The 20,905-nt window shown below is 39.2% G+C and overlaps 1 protein-coding gene across 9 annotated transcripts in view; it reads left to right on the top strand.

Annotated features, from left to right (window-relative positions):
- Positions 1–20,905, top strand: part of LOC136425391 (neogenin-like) — a 136,612-nt gene that overhangs the window by 100,607 nt on the left and 15,100 nt on the right. For 6 of the 9 annotated variants that reach the window (XM_066414246.1, XM_066414243.1, XM_066414242.1 and 3 more), the window contains 9 exons: positions 4,397–4,492; positions 5,503–5,580; positions 6,367–6,505; positions 6,792–6,964; positions 7,232–7,339; positions 11,243–11,440; positions 12,388–12,450; positions 12,681–12,852; positions 13,320–13,416. In XM_066414246.1, the coding sequence (XP_066270343.1) occupies positions 4,397–4,492; positions 5,503–5,580; positions 6,367–6,505; positions 6,792–6,964; positions 7,232–7,339; positions 11,243–11,440; positions 12,388–12,450; positions 12,681–12,852; positions 13,320–13,416 (1,124 nt within the window). Of the gene's footprint in view, positions 1–4,396; positions 4,493–5,502; positions 5,581–6,366; positions 6,506–6,791; positions 6,965–7,231; positions 7,340–11,242; positions 11,441–12,387; positions 12,451–12,680; positions 12,853–13,319; positions 13,417–14,977; positions 15,400–20,905 lie in introns of those variants that run through there. The other 3 variants (XM_066414249.1, XM_066414248.1, XM_066414244.1) reach the window with 3 other exon arrangements.

The following is a 20,905-nucleotide window of genomic DNA, read 5'->3' as shown; positions in this document are numbered from 1 at the left end:
ATGAACAGTGGGATGATTGCTAAGGATAAGCTGCGCAGGCATAAAAGTCTCATTAGCATAGATATCTGCACCCAAGATATGGTAAGTCCCAAACTTATTACTGATTACAGTGTTACATTGAGGAACCATCGGCCCATTGGATACATGCTTCAGTGCAAAGGACTTAGAGAAAATTGGGTCCTAAAGGCATGTCTGCTTTAGATGGACTCAGTCTAGCCTTCTTCTGACCATATTTCAGCAGGGATTCGGTACAACGATGCCTTGCCACAGGCTCTAAACCATTTGTGCTGGCTGCCTAACACTTTGTAGTTAACATTAGCGGTCAGAGGACACTAAAAATGCATGTTTTGTGCAAATACCTTCCCATAGCCCCTCACAAAGTGATGAGTGTCCCACGTTTGTGCGGAATTAACTCCTAGCCATGCACGACTGAAGAGGTGGGCTTTCAGCACTTTTATGTCCAGGTTGTCCTTGAAAAATGCAATTTGCAACACAAGTCCGATAGTTTATCTCAGAGGAATATGACTAAGATACGTCAGTGTCCTGTCAAGCAGGACCGGTAGAACAGCTGCTAATGCTGTGGACTAGTGCCTTAAGCACAGAAGAAAACAACATCTAGAAAGCTTCAAATGTAGGAGCTTTGGTGTAAAAAAATTTTTTACAATGTAAAGTAGAATTGCCTCTGCCCATTGATTCTATAGATTGTTTGGTACAAAACTGAATCGGTTGGGAATCTTTGGTTGCATCCAATTCCATGACTTCGACTTCTTTGTTGCTTATAAATTGCTGGAATTCTGTTGTCTCTGTGACCTTTACGACACAGTGGTGGGTCAAGGTCACCCAGGGTTGGTCAGAGGTTGTTTCAATCAATCAATCAATCAAAAATGGTTTTATTAATCAACAGAACTTGCAGTACTACATTTGTAGACTGAATTGCGTCTATTGTGACATTCAATAAAACAAATCACATCAATCACATTTACTCACAAAACTATTGCACTATTGCACTTATTGCACTTATTGCCATAAAATCGACTCTGTCCATTTTGTCATTTTAAAATACTATTACGTCTAAAGCGAATACACACATGTACAACATTAAGTCCATTAATCATAACATAATACTTCTCAGGCAGCAGTGTCATTTTGTTTCATTTAGTATCCTTAGAAGTGATGGAACTGGGCTGTTACTAAACCTACTGGTGCGAGTAGTAGGCAGAGACAGAGTTTTTGAGTTTCTGAGGTTACGTCCATGTGATGCTAGTCGGGTTGGGGGCAACAGGTCTACAGTTCTCTCTGATTTCTCCATGCTGGTAGCAAATCTTCGGCAGAGGTTGTTCCTCCTTTCCTTCAAAGTTTCGAGCCCGCACTGTTGTAGAGATGTGGCGTAGTCATGGTAGTGGCGACCCAGAATGATTCGGCATGCGCGTCTTTGTACATTTTCAAGAGTTATTGTCTGTTTGTTTGTGAGGCTGTGGTGATAGACGGGTGCACAGTATTCCAGGATATATTATGTTTAAAGGAATAATAAAGGTCCACCGACCCGATAGCCTCAAAGTCCTCGACCAGTAATAGAATGATCCACTTTGCCAATCATTCGTGCATCTGACGTCGAACGACCCCCATAAAGTCCTATCAAATACTCTGTAGTATTTTCCACACCGTACTCTAGTAATGAAATGAGTTACATCAAGAGTACCTCTCCAGTACTGTGGCAGATGTCATTGTAGTAATGAGTTAATCCACTTCCTTAATGAAATACCTATCCAAGCTGAAAGCCTTTTTGGGGAGGGGGCGATCAAATCGCAGTAAAACTCAGATTAAAGAGCCAGAGTTGAATTGCGAGAAATCGCGTAATGCGTTTCCCGAACAAACTGAAACAGATCGGACAAGTAATTGTTTAATCCAGTCCGTCTGTCATTTTGCGATTTCCGCCCGAAACGCATTTCCTCGTGCAGTTCAGAGTGGTATAAATGTTTTATCAAATCCTCATTCTGTCGTACAAGCCATCGTCTGCGTAATGAGTTAATCCAGTTTCTCCATCAGGGAAAGATATTTGCGAAAAAAGGGCTTTCAAAGTGCGTTCAAATGGCCGCAACCTCAAAATCAACTGCCATTTTCGCTGATGATTTTAAAGCTTCTACAGAATGAGTGCCGCTCGTATAACTTTATGGCTAAGCCATGTTTTTGTTTCAGTGATTATAAAAGGAGATCTACATTGCTTTGTGTAATGTGTAGTGGTCACGGGCACAAACTTTTATACATGCATCTGATGGTGTGTCAAGTATAAAATAGACTCCAAAAACACTTTGTGATGCTAACAGTGTTTAATGCTCATGTTTCAGTAAAATATACCAAACCTTTAAATCCACTGCATCCCATATACATGTAGGGAGACATGCTACTTTGTATACATAGTAGCACGTGCTACGTACCATGACAAGAAAATCCACAGCACTAGCTTGTGCATTTTCCTCCACATATGTAGCTGATAAAAGTTTCATTAGGCCTAAAGTAACTCGTAGATATAAAGCAGAAAGTGTAGCCAGGCGGGTCGAGTGGATTACCTTGGGACAAGTATGGATGGGTTTACTTAGCAATGAATGAATAAATAAGTAAAGCAAGAAGCAGAAGAGCTATAGATAAAGGAGCTTATGTCTGTAGAAACTTGGTTAAGTTTGGTGATGGTCAGGGCTTCAGTGTTTTAGGCTTGTTTGACTTTGGACTCTGTAAATCTTGAAATTTTGCAGTGCTTTTATTTTTCTGATTTTCGTCGTGGCCTCTCCACCAGGAGTTTATGAGACTGTGAACACATGTATGTCTCCCTTGTACAACTATAACATGTACTGGAGAATTGTTTCAACTGTGAAACTGTGAAACTGTCAAAAACAATACAAAAACCTCCTAATATTCTTCTTACTGATCAGAAATAAAGAAATCGTGAAACTAAATGAAGTTACAGTGCAACATTACAAACTAATACATTTTCTTTTCCAATTTGAATCAAAACAAGTATAGAGGAGAGCCACAACAGTAACATTTTTTTCTGTCATATTTTAAGGAAATCTCAATATTTATATCTTGATACATTATTCACTAAGACACTGGGATATCCAGTTCTTTCAAGAACACTTAAAAGGTGCTGAAAATTTCATGAAGCGTGTGACAGATACTGGGTTTGAGCATTGCCATGTAGCTTTAAAGCCAGACTCCTGCGGACTGCTAAGTACACGTCTTATGACTAGTGACTGACTGCTATAGACTGGGAGCATTAAATGGCCCTTTGTTCTTAGTGCAGGGCTTTGACTCTAGCAACAGTTACCACGACATAAAAAGGGTTGGGCCAGAATTTGGAACAGTACTGTGAATTTAGAAAGTCCATCCCAGAAGAGCAATGTCTAAATTTACCATTCAAATTGTGCCATATGGCTAAAAATGGTTCTTCTTAATAAATGGTTAACAAAGTCGTGTTAATTAGCAATGTACTTTCCTTAAAGTTTTTGCTTTCATGCTTCATCGTTAAGAAATGATAGTAACATCTTAGCAAAGCAGCTTGTTGCCAATTGTTTGAATCTTTAAGGAGTGAGAAAAGTGAAATTGAACTTTGCAGATGCAATCCTCCCTTGGTATTGAACAAGTCCCTTGTTGGCCTCCAGTTTAAAAGTTTGATGTCTTTTGGGGACAGCTTAATGCCAAGATTTAGTGTTCGTCTTGTCGTGTCACCATCACCAGCCACCCTGTCTGCACTCCCATGAAAACATAATAAATTTCAAAGCTTCCTGGTTCAAAAAACGATAAAATGATAAAAGAACCTCGGTTCTAATATTGGAGATCGCTATCGTAGTTGACTGTGGCATTTAGCGGATGTTAAGGTTGCTTGGCGAGCGCGGTGGCGAGAAGAAACACCCGCAGCTCCACAGTTTCACCTCATTACCACGTGTTATGGAGGTAACGAGACTGTACGCCAAGCCGCCATGTTTCATCAAAACTCTTTTCAATCATAATCTGTGGTAGGACATCACATCACAGGCTTTCTTTTATGGGCAAATTCAGCTCTTTTTCTTTTATGGGCAGTATCATTGCTGCAAGTAGCTAGACTATGACGAGATTGTATTGACGAGATTGTATTTTTACCATACATTTCCCCTTTATGGAGTATTGTACTGATATACAGGCACAAATCAATGTTGTAAACATGGTAGTTTCAAATTCAACTGTACAAGCGCAGATTGGTGACCATATCATCATACCTGGTATTTGATGTATAGGATTTCATGTAATTGTAATGGCTATTTTGCCTGTTTGACCAATCAGCATATATGTACAGTGATTCAAATCAACCAATCAGATTTGAGCTGAAACTGATGTTTTTGTTGTTGTTTATTTCTTACCACAGAAGCGGCATCATTGTACGTTATCAAGGTTCGGGCTTACAACCAGCTCGGGGAGGGAATCCCTATCTATGAGAACACCTACACTCGACCAAAAACCAGTAGGTCCCTTTTTCTTTCCTTCAAAAGTCTTTGTCAAGTACATGTACTATGTGTTTTGTCGTCATGTTTTGTCCATTCAAATGGCACATACATATGTCTGTGTACTGTATTCCTTAAAGTAAACACAGTGTTGTGGTCAGGTTTTTGTAAACAGTAAGTTGTTAACATTTTTCCCTGTTTGAAAGATGTGCTTTGATTAGCATGTGAATGATGTACAATGTATAATGAATGTCACAGTGACCTTGATAATCCCTTTTTATTCTAATAGGCATGCAGTTGATAAGAACTTGCATGAAGAAATGGTTGAATTTTGATACATGTGCTTGTTGTATGTTGACCTGTGTTCCCATTGTATCTGTGGTCATTAGTTCAGTGTGATAATGTGAATGGACACATGTATTACTGGAAAACAAATGTTCGTAATATTCACTGTGTATTTGTTGGTAAAATTGTGATGTTAGTTCTTATGGAAATTGAATTCCAACTGTCAAGTTCTGCCTCCGAATCCAGGGTTGTACTCAATTTGTAAAAGTTTCGGGAAAAAAATGTTTTGAAATGAACATTATGTCATCAGGTTGGCATCCGTATAAACTTGGCTGGTGGTTTCGCCAATGAGGCCAAGTTCAGAAACTTTGAAAAGCTGACCTTTAGCTTCAGAGAATAAGTCATTGAGTCATCCACTCAAAAAGTGTATCCTCTTTCTCATTGACCTGCATTCTCACTGGACTTTCTGCAAACTATGAGCTATATTCTGCAGTGCACAACTGTTCACTTCTCTATAATAATATACACTGCTACTGCACACCAGTCTCTTCTACAGCACTGATAATAGGGAAAAAGCAGCTCTGCATTCAACCAATAGCACGTGTTCCCTCATGAATACCGAAGGGACTGCTTTGTGCCCCCTGTCTCACACGTAATGTATGCTGCTAACCTGCTCACTAGCCCCAGCTGACTTTGCCTCTCTCCTCGTTAACTCCTTCCTTGCTTAATCTCTCGTTAATCCAAGCTAACCCCGTAGAGGTCGAGAGAGATAAAGATGATGATGATGATTCAAGTGAAAGGACGGTAAAAAAGCTGATGACAAGTAAGTAGTTGCCCTCCTGCTAATCTTGAACCGTGCTGTGCCTTATATACTACTTCTTCCTCCTCCTCCTCTGTCTCTTCTCTGCTGTCTTTCTGCCTCCAGAACAGATGGTTTGACGGGGATTGTACATTTCAATGGGGATCCTGCATTTCTTACTTTAGAATTTATGCCTGCTTGAATACAATGTGAATGCCAGCGACACGGTTCCTACTTCTAACTTGGCATGTGCTGAGAAGAAATTTTTTTGATGGTAATCAGAATGTTTAAAAAAGTTTTTGTGATCTACTTTGAAAACTCCTCTTTGTTATTTAGAACTAGGACACACAAGTTTTGAATTATATGTCAGTGAAGGTTTTAAATTATGGTTTGTCGAATAGATATTTTTCGCTGTAAGTTTATGGTTAGAAAGATTGTACATTTTAAGGGAAAAAAAGCTTGTGGTAAACTGATCTGCAAATAGAACAAAAATTTCTCAACCTAAATTGTTTTGATAATCTAAGAAACCATTTCTGCACCATTTTCAAAGATCCTACTATTGAAGATCTACAATCTCCTTTCGCCATCTGAAGAAGTTGTTCCAAATAAAGTTAGTAATACATAACGCTTACTCCTTGAAAAGACTTGAAGGTTATCTCCAAGTTCTGGTCCAAACTGAGAGAATAGGTAAGCCCTCACAAACACTTTGGCCACTCAAGTTACAAAAACTCAACCCCTGAATAGTCTCAGAGTGAGGAAAGGAAGGATGCTGGTCCTGTACATCCCATAATTCTTTGCTCTTCCCATCAGCCCCTGAGCCGACCACTCCCATGATGCCGCCTGTCGGCGTGAAGGCAGAGGTCAAGTCTCCGCAGGCCGCCAAGGTGACCTGGGCGGACACGACACTGACGCGTAACCGGATCACGGACAACCGATACTACACTGTTCGGTGGGTCATGTAACACAATTCTCAGCTTTACAATGTCATGACTTGCTTTTGTAAATTTGCAGTCTGATGCCTTACTGAGAGAGGAACGAATTGAGACCATTTATGATGCAATTTTGACAGCTAGTGACATATATGTTACTCGTACCATTGAATATGATTGTTGCGATGTCTGTACATCAATTCAGCATGTATATCTGGCTGCAATCTGTTGGACAAATGATACTTTGACAATAAGGAATTATTATTATACAAAGACTAACCCTGTATTTTCTACGTCTCTGCATAGGTGGATGTCACTTTTCCCTGCAAGCAAGTATTTCTATGCAAATGCCACCAGTCTGGAGTACATTGTGACGGACCTGAAGCCTTACACGCGCTACGAGTTTGCCGTAAAGGTCACGAAAGGTCGCCAGGAAAGCGACTACAGCATGACTGTCAATAACAGGACTTATGAAGACAGTAAGTGTTCAATAATCAATCAATCAATCAATTTTGGTCTCATTGATGATGATAAGTAACTGATGATTACAACAATGTATATGACACTAATATTCTAAAAATACTTACAGCTGATAAGTCAGATGTTTTTAAGGAACCTTTTTTTTAAGGATAAGTTATGTTCGAATATTCTGCATGTTGTGAAATAGGTTTGAAAATATACTTTTGTACAGTAAATAAACAAATACTTTTGCGGGAAACTTGAATGTTGTAAATTTCTTCTCCCAGAGCCTAAGTCTCCTCCCAGAGACCTGACAGTTGTGGGAATCGAGGGGAACCCAGGAGGGGTGAACCTCAACTGGCAGCCTCCTGCCAAGTCCAATGGCCCGATCACAGGTAAATTCTCCTAAAGTTCCCATCCAACAATATACTCTTCCTATGTCACTTCTCCTTACTGTACCCATTTGCCATGTACACCATTCAGATTGCAGGAGAAACTCTCCTTTCTGTCCTTGTCCAATCATGTACACCTCTTTGATCACTTGTGAATTTCTCCTTACTTGCCATGACCAATCATCTACACCATTCACCTTGCTGTCCCTGTCTAGCCATTCACACCAATCATATTACAGAGATCAAATCTCCCTCCTGTTCTTATCCAATCATGTGTATGTCTCAGATCACTTGTCAAATTCTCCTTACTTATCCTGTCCATTGGAAATAATTGCATATCTAGTACAACAGACATTTGAATTTCTTTTAAAAACTGTTTCTGTAATTTCTTTTATGTCAACTGAATTACTTTGCCTTTTAAGAAATCTTTCATTTTTATATCTTTGTTGCTTTTCTGGCATCTTTTGATATATATTCCTAATAATTTTTCAAACTAAACATTCTATAAAATTGAACATGCACCCACAAGCAAACAGTGAAACATGTATTACACACAAAATACTTCTATGTATAGTACATATATTAGTTACATCTAAAACTCAACCCTGTCAATTTTTCCAGTCAAATATACATGTAAGTCACGGTAGGAAAGAAAAGGCTTACAACAAGGTTGCAATGGAAAGTTACCAAATGGATCCAAGATTCAAAGCCTGTATTGTCTTAAAGATGTCCCAGACTGAGTCTAGCTGCGTCTCAGCTATATGAAGACTGGATTAAAAGGCTAACACTTGTAAGCCTAGCAGCAGTCAAACTTCATTACAAGTGATCAGCAGTAATTGGAAGTCAGCGTGAGTCCGTCTTCAATTAAAGTACAAGCTGCGGTATGCAGTGATGATTTTCAGCCAGGGACTACCGTTTTATTTCACAGCAAGTGACTTTTTATGAACACAGTCAAGACCTGTCAGTCAGGAATGCCAAGTTTGATGCGTCTGTTTTGCTTTATCGTAGCCAGGCCTTGTTCATACTGTAGGTTATGTTTACAATGACACTGTCATTGATTGCATACAAGAAATTAACTGTTCAAGTGCTGGTGCATTTCAGTGGTAATGTAATTCAGTTCTGGTCATTTGGATTGTTGTATTTTGCTTCTGCTTAAAACCTACTCTATTGTCACTGAAAAAAAAGCAACTTTGTCTATGATTGGCAGTATATCACAGCAACAGTTGTACATGTATGTTGCAATTGATGGATTTATATAATATATATATAATACTGAAAACAAAGTAGTTTAAATCAAGGCCCATTTGTTGTTGTTTTTTTAAAAGCAGTCTTGTCAGGTAAACTCTAAAGCATCAAGAGGAAAGTACTGGGCTTCACTCAGTAACAAGTCTGTACATGGACATAGATTTCCAAATTTGCTGCTGTGGATTGCATTATGATAAGAGACATAGTTGTTTGACTGAGACTCCTTACAGTAAGCTACAATGTAGGGTTGATTTGGATTGTCCAATTTGATTCTTTCAGGAAACAAAGCTAGACATTTTTTCTTTCTTCTGTTTTGATCCTCTAGATAGTTGATGGACCAAGCTAGTCACTCTTTGAAACAGGTATTTTTATCTCACCATTTGAACCATGCATGCACACAGGGTGTTGACAGTTTGTGACATAGACAAACATGGCCGCTATGCTTCACCATTGATTTTTACCAGCCCAAAATTGGGTAAGGCCCCTTGTTGAAGTCTCATAAATCCTACAATTCTTCATTGTCAGAGCCGCTTACTTGGAATAAGTAATAAAAATAGATCTATATCGTGGTTCTTGCAGTTATGGCTGGAGAAAATATTAAAGGCTGACCCATAGAAAGATCCTTGAAGCAAAGTTTGCAAATAGGTATTAAAAGTTTGATTAATGAATAATTGCAATGTTAATTTCATGCTTTTCTTGTTTTCAGTGACTTGTCTCCAAGGACTCTGTTAATTAGGGAAAGATGAGATTTGATACTGGTAGAGACAAGTTTTTATATGCTCCGATTCTCGGCATCATTCATCATGATTTGATGGTTGTCTGAGCAGCGTGTTTCAGGGGTTGGAGCTCAGATTGAGAGTAAATCTACAAAAGCTATAACATCTGCCACATTTTGTGCCAACTGCCGTAACTTTTAACAGTAAACACTGTAAATTATTTTAAGTTCAATGACCCCAGAATTTCTTTTGTTTGCAGTTGAAACAATAGCAGCAAGACAATCAAAATGTTGGTACCAGTGTTCTTGGGTGTAATGAGTTTGTCATGGAAAACACTGTGATTTGATAGAAATGTTGCAAATGTTGAAGGATTTACAGCAACTTGCAACTACCAATTAAGCTGTGCCAGTCTTCATTGTATAAATTTTGCTGTTAGTTTTCATTTTCCCCTGTATATCTCAAACTGACATGTTAACATGTAAGTAACAACTTCAGCTTGATCTTAACAACTGTGCAACACCCTGCGAACATGGAAAACTGAAGTTGTAAGATCATTTATATGGATTTACCTTATTCGATTGAGGGGATTGAAAGGTACAGAGAACCTAATCCAAGTTGTTAAAATCTGTGCTTGGGATATCGCAGTTAAACCCTTTGGCAGTATCAAAGCCAGATTCATCGTAAACTCTTACAAGTCCTCCCACCAACTCCAGCAGCCGTACCAATTTCTCAGGGAGGAGGTGTCAGAGAATTTTAGCCAGAAAAAATGATCTTCTCTGCGAGATTCAGCTACACATCTTATCACATGACCTGGAGGGATGGAGGTTTGGGGATAATTTGGAATTCCACTTTCACGCATGGGAGGGGTATTGATTCGTCGATCCATCAGTGCCAGTTAGGGGACCTATCTGTGCAGGCATCAACAGGAGAGGTAAAGCCTGGTCAGAGCTGCGTGCTCACGTTCAGATTGGTTCACACTGGGTACAGAATGTGATGCACTCTTCTTAGAGTAAAGGCTGTGCTTTTCCCTATAGAGTTGGTGTCACCGTGCTTAGATCTGTCATTCGAGAGTTAAAGCCGGTTTAGAGCTGTGTGCTCACGTTCAGATTGGTTCACACTGGGTAGAGAATGTGACGCACTCTTCCCCTACTTAGGGTAGCTGTGTTTTTCCCTATAGAGTTGGTGTCACTGTGCTAGGATCTGTCATTCGAGAGTTAAAGGCGCATTCAGATTGGCAAAATGCTTGATAATTAGACTGAAAGTTGGCACACCAATAGAATTGGATTCCACACATGCTATAGATTTACTGTATGTAGTGACATATTGTTATGCCATTATCGTGGTACATTTGGGCTTGTGCCACATTTTTGCCACCAGTTCTAAAATTATATCGTAACAGATTTCATTTTTTCCGTATATTGTCACACTTGTACAGGCTTCTCTGTGTCTACAGTAGTAGAAGTAGTCATGTACATCAAAAAAGATTATATATTTTACAAGACTGTTATTATGCCTACCTTTAAATTTTTGGTTTGCTCTCAGTCTGTGTCCAGTCCAACTTTCTTCCTTTCTGTATTCTCTCTTGAAACACAAAAATAAAAGTATGATGTGAAATTTCAAGCTGTCTTTTCTTTCATCTCTCTGTGACACTTTTCATGAAGTCTCTTAAACAATTGAAGATACTATCGCCACTCACATACAACCGTACAAAATTGTCTGAAACATACAGTCTACAGTAGATGCTCTGTTTATATGATAGAACCTCCTTCTTATTTTCTTACCCTCAGTGTATCTACATGACTTTTGTGTAGATGTAGAAGACTTTGTTGATACTGACTAGGACCCCTGTGTAGAGTTTTTGGCGATGCTTCTAGAGCAGAGCCATTATCATTCTTTGTTTTGCCACGAGTAGTAGCATCCCCCTTTTTTTGTTCTTTCGTTTTAGGTTACATCATTTTCTACACGACCGATCCGTTGCTGAACGATGCGGACTGGGTGTTTGACCCAATTATGGAGGGCGACAAATTGACGTACACAGTAAAGCAACTCACGCCAAACACCAAATACTACTTCAAGATACAAGCCAGGAATTCTATGGGCATTTCGCCCATCTCGCCCATCATGGAATACCAGACGCCGCCAGGTTGTTTGGATTTTCTGTTTGTTACTACATGTACTTACGTGGACCTTTCACGAAAAGCTGACTGAGGCTATGAAATCACTAATATGCACATTTAAAGCACTAATCTAAATAAAGTAATGCTACTAACACATCCTATAACCAAACTAACATCGCAGCTTGTTTTTAACACTTTTTAGATTTTTTGATTCATTTAATTTATTTTTCATAATGTTGGAATGAATGACAAAGGGAAGTGTTAGCAAATTAAGGTTTCAAGCATATCTAACCACTCACTAACTAATCATAAATTGTTACAGTAGTTAACTAACAGCAAACTAAATAAAGCCCAATGTCCCCTCAGAATTTTAACATAAACCACTATCAGAATTAGTATACCCACTTGTACAAACAAGTTTTTTTCAAGGGAACTGCTAGCTATTTTACATATCATAATTTGTTTATTTTTATGTAAATCTCTTTTTGTTGATTGTATTGTCAAATGTAAGAATATTGAAGTTTGTGTATTCATCTCCCTTGTGCCAGTCAAAATGTAAACAATGTTTTCCATATTTCGTACCTCCATTGTATCAGCCCCACCCTTTCATAGGCATAACCCTTCAAATCATTGCCCCCCTCCCCCAACATTGTAGACTGAAAAGTAGTAACTCACTATTGTTTTCATGCATGAAAATAAAAGTTTACTTCCTGTAGAATATCATACGTTGTATTTAGAAATTTAAGACTATGTTTCTGTCAGTTCGAATGATATATCTTTATTCTGGTATTTGATCAACTAATCCTGACAGAAATCCAATGTTATCTCTTGCATTGATTCTTGTAACTTCTTAATGTTGTTGTTTGACATCTTGCTTAGAGCTAAAAATTTTAGTTCTAGTATGTGAGGTATCTCTTTCATCTATGGTTTGAAACCAAGGAATCTTGTACTGACTTGATGTTTGACATCTTAGGTGGGAAATCCTATAACTCCAAGGACCCTGGCAAACCTGACCCTAATCCTGGAGGACCTGGAAGTGAGTCTTAGCAATCTTTTTCAAAAATCTTTCTCCAGTATGTTGCACGGTTTTTGGTTAACCTTCAGATTACTGAGGTAGCCGTTTGGCACCACATTTGTATTGTGGTTGGGAGGCAGAATGAAAGTTAAGCCTCGATAAAATGAAGGCTTTTTGAGAGACTGTTCATGAAGCTCAGAAAAAGTTTGATTTTCAAAAGTTGATGCTAAAAGTGTTTTTTTTACCACCAGGATCAACCAACAGCCCCTCCAACCAACAGTCTGGCGGCTTCACGCTGACTGACACCATGTTGTGGATCATCATTGCGTGTGTTGTCACGGTAACCGTGACCATCATCTTCATCATCGTGACCTTCATCCTGTGCAGGCGACGCAACGGGGACAACAACAAGAACAAGAACAAGTAAGTATTTTTTTATTTCTTTCTTTATTTCTTTCAACTTCGTCACATCAGGACAGGACAGAGGGAACAGGCAATGCCTTTCTCTTGCCCCCTGTCCAGATTAAAACAGACTAAATAACGAGAACAGTAATCAATACACTAAAATGATCAATTGTGTAGTTCAAACTTGAAAGTGTTACTTGTATGCTCCAATGTTAGGTGAATTTGCATATGAACAGGCAGGTTTGCTTTAGGGTTTATGAGTTTAGACATACTGTAAATCTTGAAATCTTCACGGTGGTTTTATTTTTGTAGCAACCTTTTCACTGCGAATCCACAACACCAGGAACATGCATTTCCGATGTATTACAATTGCATTGCAGAATTTAACTGCAGTCTTAAAACACTGGGAAAACCTTCTTTCCCTTCTACCGTAAAGTTAAGTCCCGCAAAAACAGGAATTTACAGTATTGTATCTTCTTTCTTAGGAAACGTGGACAGTACAAGGGCCGTGACAACAACAAGAGGAAAGGGCCGGGCCATAAGGACGTCAAACCACCTGACCTGTGGATCCACCACGAGCAGGTAGGGGGCGTTTCTTCTTCCTCAAATTATGACACAACATCATGTGACTTTGACCGTGATGCAGGCTTGAAGTTTGCATGGTGATGTTAGTAATAGATATAAATCACTATTTTGAAAGTAACGCTAAAAGAAAATTTTGTTTGGAATGCTGTCAGATTCATGTGATGTTTCTACATCGATGTTGTTTTATGTACCCCTAAGTTGACATTGTTGATATGTGTAGAAAGTACATGTCTTCAGAATGTTGGCATGACAGGAGAGAGGACATTTTTGCATTGCTACTTTATTTTCCACCAGTTCTGCAAGAACGTTTTTGCACATCTTGATTTCAGCAGCATTTTTGTTGCAGCATGCGTATGATTTTCAGCATGTTTTGCCGTGCCTTTGAGCATTTATTTGCGCCCTTTTCCCCCCGCACCATACATGCATGTCTTGTGGCCTGTGATTGGTTACTGTTCAGTGACGCTGCATGGCACACCGCTTGTGATTGGTCAATGTATCGTGAGTCCGTGGCTCCTTTTCGAAATGCCCTACAGCTCACAATGCTGTAGCAACCTTTGGACTTTTACACATCTTATATGGCAGGTGAACTTCACCCCTTGACCTATGACCCGACCCAGGGGCCTTTGCTCTGAATTGTTGCAGCCATGTTGAGATTCTGGGCTGCCTGCGCTGCAATCTGAATTTTTACCTAATATCTGGGGTGCTTCTTGGTGCTCTTGCCAGCAACTAGTGCCAAAATGTTCCATAAATATTTCATACCCCATTGGGAGATGTCAAGATACTGTAATCTAAAGGTGAAGCTAAAGAACCATCGAGGCAGGGTCCTCACTGTTAGCTAACAGAAACCCTCCCTTCCTTGTACACACAAACTCCAAAACCTGACACAAAGCGGTGTTGTGAGGTGTAGGACGCATTACGGAAAGGGAACCCTTGGGCTTCACAACGTGGTCGCCCACAGGGAAAAACGCGCTCGCTCGCATGCCTATTTTTCCGTTTTCGTGGATTTTTTGAGCATCGTCGTGGAAACTTAGCTTCCTGCCTGTTGCCCTGGCAACGGACAGAGAGCTCACGAGTTGCTGTTTCGTTTTTCAAGCCACCTCCGATGTACTTGTCATGAGGAGCTACCTGGAGAAGACACTCGTCTCTTGTGGATGCCAGCCCATCCCACACTTTCCATCTCTCCTCTGCATCACTTCTCTGTGCTCTGATTAGTCAACTCTGACACCACTCTGTACTGTGATTGGTCAACTCTGACATCCCTCTGTGCTGTGATTGGTCAACCTGTCCGTAATACCGGTTGCCCACCTCTAACATCTCCATGCACCACGACTGGTCCTCCTCTCCGTAACTGTGATTGGTCAACCTTTCTCTCCAGCTGTATAATACTTAGATAGTGTCTCCTAACTGGCTAACACCTCCTGTATGTCTTGTGCGCTTCTTAGCCACGTTTAAGATTTACCCTATTTCTTTCTCTGTATGAGATTTTCCTTTTTTGATCTTTGAATTTCTCTGTTGAGCCACACTAACCAAGTCATTTCATCATTGCCAACTCTTGCAGAAACGCATCTCGACAGAACCTCCTGAGTCCTTGGAATTAGAAACTTTTAACGCTCTGAACTACTGAACATCCAACTTTTCTACCTAGTTTTGTACTATCTTCTTTGTTTCTGAAAGTAACTATATTATATATTCTAGATGGTGTTACAGAATTCTAATGAAAAGACTCCCAACACAGGTCAAAGTTCATAGGTCACAGACCAATGCCAACAGTTGCAGCTAAAAACTTCTACAGTCACTAGGCTGTACGAAACCTCGATGTAAAGAATGGTAACTGCTCTCTCCTTGCCAAATGTCAATCATTGGTTGTGATGACGATGACCTTTGACCTATTTGGGCAACTGTGTTGAATCTGAAAACACAGTTCTATGTGTAACGGACACTCTGTCGAAAGCCAGCAGAACCTCGGAACACTGTAAATAGTTTGGATATGCAGCTTCCTCACTGAGAGGAGACAACGCGTCTTGTACCAGAGTTCATACTCCGCATGGGAGATACTTACCTGCGGCCTACCACAAGGCACCGTCCTAGCTCCCATCATCTTCATAGCGATGATCAACAGCGCCGTCAACAACGCCCGAACAAACAAGTGGAAGTTCGTAGACGACCTTACACTGATAGAAAGCAGGCTCGTGCGCGAAACCTCACTCCTACAACGCGACCTCAATGCCCTGGAACAATGGACAACAGACAGCCACATGAAACTGCACCCGAGAAAATGCAAAGCTATGCATGTGTATTTCACAAAAGTCCCGACTCCCCTTCCAACCTTATATATTGATGGTCTCGCACTCCAAGAAGTTTATGTTGCGAAATTGTTAGGGGTCATAGTGCAGTCGGACCTTAAATGGGTCGCTCATGTAAGTCATATCACCAGCCAGAGTAGCAAACGACTCTTCCTTCTACGGCGCCTCAAAAGCTTCAATCTGCCAGTGCCCGACCTGACGACTGTATACATAAGCTATGTACGCCCGCTGTGCGAATACGCATGCCCCGTATGGAGTCCCGGACTGACAGCTACCCAGTCGTCACAGATAGAGAACGTTCAGCGCAGAGCATGCCGTATCATTCTCGGCAGTAACTACACTCGGTACCGAGAGGCACGCTGCTACCTAGGCCTTCCCACACTCCAGGAAAGACGTGAGCAACTGATCCTGAAGTTCGGCCGTGGCCTACTAAAATCCAACATCTTCAGAGAATGGCTTCCACCGACGAGAGGAGAGACCAGTGGACGAACCACCAGGTCCTGTCACAAGCTGAACACTATCTCCGCGAGAACGAACCGCTTTAGGAACTCTGCCATTCCGCATATTGTTAGACTTTTGAACTCTTAGAATTTTGAATTTGTAAGCTCGTTTCAAGGCTGCAGTCATTGCAAGTAATGATGTAAGATTTTATGAGAATGTTGAATATTTTAACAAACGCAAAATGTACATACGTATGTGGATACATGTGACTAAGCACGCAGTCTATTGTTTTTAACGTGTAATTGAGACTTGTTTTAATTGTGTACTGTGTAAAACAAACCGCAATTCAGCCTCTGGCTGCGAGTGTTTTGTTGATAATAAAAACCATTTGATTGATTGATTGGAGTGCCTTTTGTACAATTTTGTAGTAACTTATATATTCCACGTAGCTTCGTACTGTAAGAATCCAGCAGGAAGATGTGCTTAAATCGCAGGTAGGACATAGTGAAAGTTAAACTGTATAAAGACCAGCTATTGTGTACACTTAGTGGGTATAGAAGTGCAAATCTCATCTTGTAGTTACGGGCAGCTAAAAGATTGCAATAAGGAGTTGCATTAGTGGATGTTCTCAGTAGCTGTTTCCTTGCAATACAGAATATACAGTACACATGTAGAGCACTGCTTGAGTGTGTGCAAGTGTCAGGCATAGTAATGATTGTTCATGTTGTATATACTGGTAGTCTGTGAGGCAGTGAGAATGCAGTGTTGGTTGTGGTACTTTATACGGTGCATGAAGACTGTGCTTTGAAACACCCCAGTGTAAACTAGAACATTTGGGGGTACGTGTTAAGCTACATTTAACTGTAGATTGATCCACATAGATAGAATGTGCGGACAATGCTATCGTGTACTTAGTACAGTGTATGATCACCAGGTAAGATGACATACTGTACATGTTTTGACGAATTACTGAATTGTAACAATTGAAACTGAAGATCAAAATAAATCTGAATCTAAGGTAAATTCAAATGTATGTTAAAAAAAAATTTCATTCAGGAAAAGTTGTGACTGTATTCTCAACAAATGCAGCATTTCAACAAATTGAACAAGAAAAATCTTGAAATTCTTTATAAGAAGAGTTTTGAGGACCACAACCATCTAAATGGAAGAAATTCATTGATTGAAATGAAGAATCTCCTTTGAAATGAATGGTTAATCATAGCATTGTCTGCACACATGTTAATTCTTGACAATCATGCTGTGTACATATGAGAATTAAGCACTGCAAAAATTTGCACTCTTATAGTAACTTTTGGAATTTTTGACCGGAGTAAGTTGTTGTTATCTTGCCGCACTTGTGTCAAAACGCTGTGTTAACTGTTTGGAAGGGAATTCAATGGGAATGGTGAAAAATATAGTGCCAATCTTTCACATTGTTTTTAGATGGATTTTTACAAATGTAGGGACTATTACATCCATATATTGACTCCTGTATTCATGAACCTTTTGAAAACTAACAATACCTTCAGCTATGTTTGACCAATTTTCTGTCTTTATTCCTCCTATTTATTTCTTTTTACTTTCCTGCTGTTTCATGTCAATTTATTCAAGACTTTCCTCCCTTCTCTCAAAGACATGTTCTTCTTACAAAGAGGACAACTCAGTTTACTACTTTTGAAACTTTCGATGCGATACTTGCCAAAAGAAGAAAGCCACATTCTTGACCTTGATCAAGGTTGTTCCCCCGTGTATAGTAAAGACCCGTCCCTGCTGTACATAGGCTCCCCCTAGGCTTGTCAAATGTGAACTGCACTTAGTAATGAATATGGAAATAAAGCACTGATTTGTATGCACAGGTACTGGTGTGTCTTCTTATTGTCTCCTCGAGGACAGAGAAAGAATGTAAAGAATAAGTGAAGGTAGTAGAAACATAATGTTGGAGTTTAGAGAGATTATTGTGTGTAAAACTATGAAGATCCTACTAAACTGGACAAAGATTGAAGTCTATTGTCCAATGAAGTTATCTTTCCATTATTCTTCATCGTATTAGAGTCTTAAGCTTTCCAAGGAAGTTTCAAAAGCAAAAAGCAATTTAGACAGACTGAGACTATGATTTTACAAATGTATGGTGTTTTTTTGTGAGAACCTTTCCTTAACTTTTTGCTTGTTAAAATAAAGATACTGTTCACACTGGCTGGAATCGAACCTCTCCTAGTTGACATAACATGTCTTAACTGATACAAATTTGGAGCATAAATGAGCCCATTGAGCCTATGGGGATTAATAAGTATTAATTGGCAGGACCCCAAAATTAGGTCCATATTCTTCAGATGAAGTATAATAAACCTAAGGTAACATTTAATGGTGGAAATATGTTTTTTACGATATGTTTATCAGACTGTGGTTTAAACAATGATTCTAAAGAAATTCTTTTTTAAAGTTAGATTTTTGACACTTCAGTTAAAGGTTTGTTTCAGTCTCCATGGTAACAAATGCATTGAATGTTTTCCCAGTTTTAATAATGAAAGATAAATTATTTCTTTTAAGATTGTTTCTATCCCAAATGTGATTTAGAAAATAATCATAATCATCCTAGAAAAATATCTTGCTATTTGTATAATACATCAAAAACTTATGTTTTTGATGTATTATATTTCGATAATTCGTATAGATTGAATTTTTTCAGCACAACCTGGTCACGAAGTGTGTCCAACGAGGTGTTAAAAACAGTAGATGTAGCTAATTTATCACCAGCTGCCGCTGTCGTAACAAACCAATTATAGCACCACCTCCTGACGCGCACGGAAAATTTAGCAGATTGCCAGGATGTAGCGGTTAATTAGCCTGCCGGGAATCGTAAATGTAGCGCCTCGAAAATAAGTGCTCTAATAATCCTGCACAGCGTGACAAGGGGGAATGATTGGTACAAATTCTGTGCCAAGATGTCAAAAATATCACTGGTCTATGAAATGTATATTTTCTGTGCTTAATTTTTTTTATCCCAAAGTGATTTTTTTATTTATAAGCTTAAGAAAAATACATAAATTTATGTTATCTCAAAAATCCATAAATGATGGTTTGCTTTAGAAGTTTATGAGACACTAAAATGTTTATTGACAAATAAACATTGTTGGGTGACGAGCCTTATAATTACTAGCTTTATATCCACGGCTTCCTATAAATTTAGACATTCTAATTAATGGCGATGTTGTATTTTACCCAGTCACCCAGCCTAATTTGAGAAGAAAAGGGGATAAAACTGCATTATGTCCATTTGTGAGATGAAAGTGTTTCTTTTGTGTTGTGATGTATATTTGAAGAAAATTTGCAACTGTGTAAAAAATTCAGCCATTATGCTCAGTGACCGAGTACACATCAAAGTGGCCATGAAGGTTCTTTCGCCATCGTCGGTTCTTACTAAATGGACCAGAGAGTATGTGTTAATTTCTCCGTCCTTTTGAAGTTCGGAGGTGGAAAGGTTGAACATGTCCCGCGAGAGAGCGCGGGTCGGTCACGGACTGTGTCGTGTCTAATGGGGTTTGAAAGGCGCCCTGTCGGAGTTATTAAAATGAAGGTGACCAGGGCGCTCTCTAAATGACATTTAGACGAGTCAGACGCAAGCTAATGATGACATTTATAGACAAGTCGGGGACGCGGTAATGAGGGCCTGCATTCCCGACAACGCTCTACGCTAAATTCGGAGGGCCGGCTACGTAATACGCTTAATTCATAAAGCCTCCCTACGCTCTACGCTAAATTCAGAAAGCCCCTCCTACACTCTACGCTAAATTATGGAGTGGTCGGCAACGCTCTACGTAAAATTAAAACGGCCGATTACGCTCAACGTAAAAGGGACATGCAGGCCCTCGTTAATGTGTCTTTTTACTAATTTCAGTAGGGCAGTTTGGTCCAAAATATCCTCTGAATGCTCTGAATGTTAGTGACCTCTTTCAAGAAAAAAAGAGATTAAGTAAGAAATACAATAATTGGAAAGCTTTTTTTCACGTTTTCTGTTAATAGGAAAATTGTACAAAATGTAGAAAAAAATTTACATATGTTTTTTTTTTTGTTCAAACACCTCAAAAGTCTCAGCCATTTGTGGCTGCATTTTGCGAATTTTGATTAACCCTTCCAAAAACATACAAGTAATGAGCAGACAATAAAACGTTTTCGCCCCCAGTTCATCTTGTGATCAAACCTTTATCAGTACCACGTACAATTGTGATGATTGTTCTTTTGGTTTAAAAATTGGTCACCAGCTATATAATTATGATGAGATAAAAGAATATGAATTTATTTAAGTTTGAATTATTTGGTTTTCTATCTGTCAGTTAAAATACAAAATCTTCAAAATCTAAAGGTTGATAAGGTGTAGGATGAGGTCATAATGATGTAATTCCCTGGGGAAAACTCAGGTGTGTTCGTATCACCTTTACGAGTCCCAGGTGAGAAGGACAGGTGTGAGTCAGCTGTGCAGAGAGAAACACAATGTTTATCGTTCATAATCATCAGTTATGACTCTCCTGTAATTATCTTGTCCGTCTAGACAATTCATAAATAATTCACACTAATTCGTTGATAACAGACAGGACACCTCATAAAAAGGAACTTACATTGTAAAATTATGTTAGTCTTCATTGTGAAACTGTTGTAAAATGTCACTAGTGATTTCTGAAAGATAGTTTTCTAATACTTCCAATAAAGAAAACTTTGATGGCTATGCTTGTGACTAAGGTCACTCT

This window comes from Branchiostoma lanceolatum, chromosome 19, assembly GCF_035083965.1.
Source record: "Branchiostoma lanceolatum isolate klBraLanc5 chromosome 19, klBraLanc5.hap2, whole genome shotgun sequence".
In the NCBI taxonomy this organism is placed as follows: domain Eukaryota; kingdom Metazoa; phylum Chordata; class Leptocardii; order Amphioxiformes; family Branchiostomatidae; genus Branchiostoma; species Branchiostoma lanceolatum.
The sequence above is the reverse complement of the archived record's forward strand: the minus strand, read 5'-3'. Positions and strand labels throughout refer to the sequence as shown.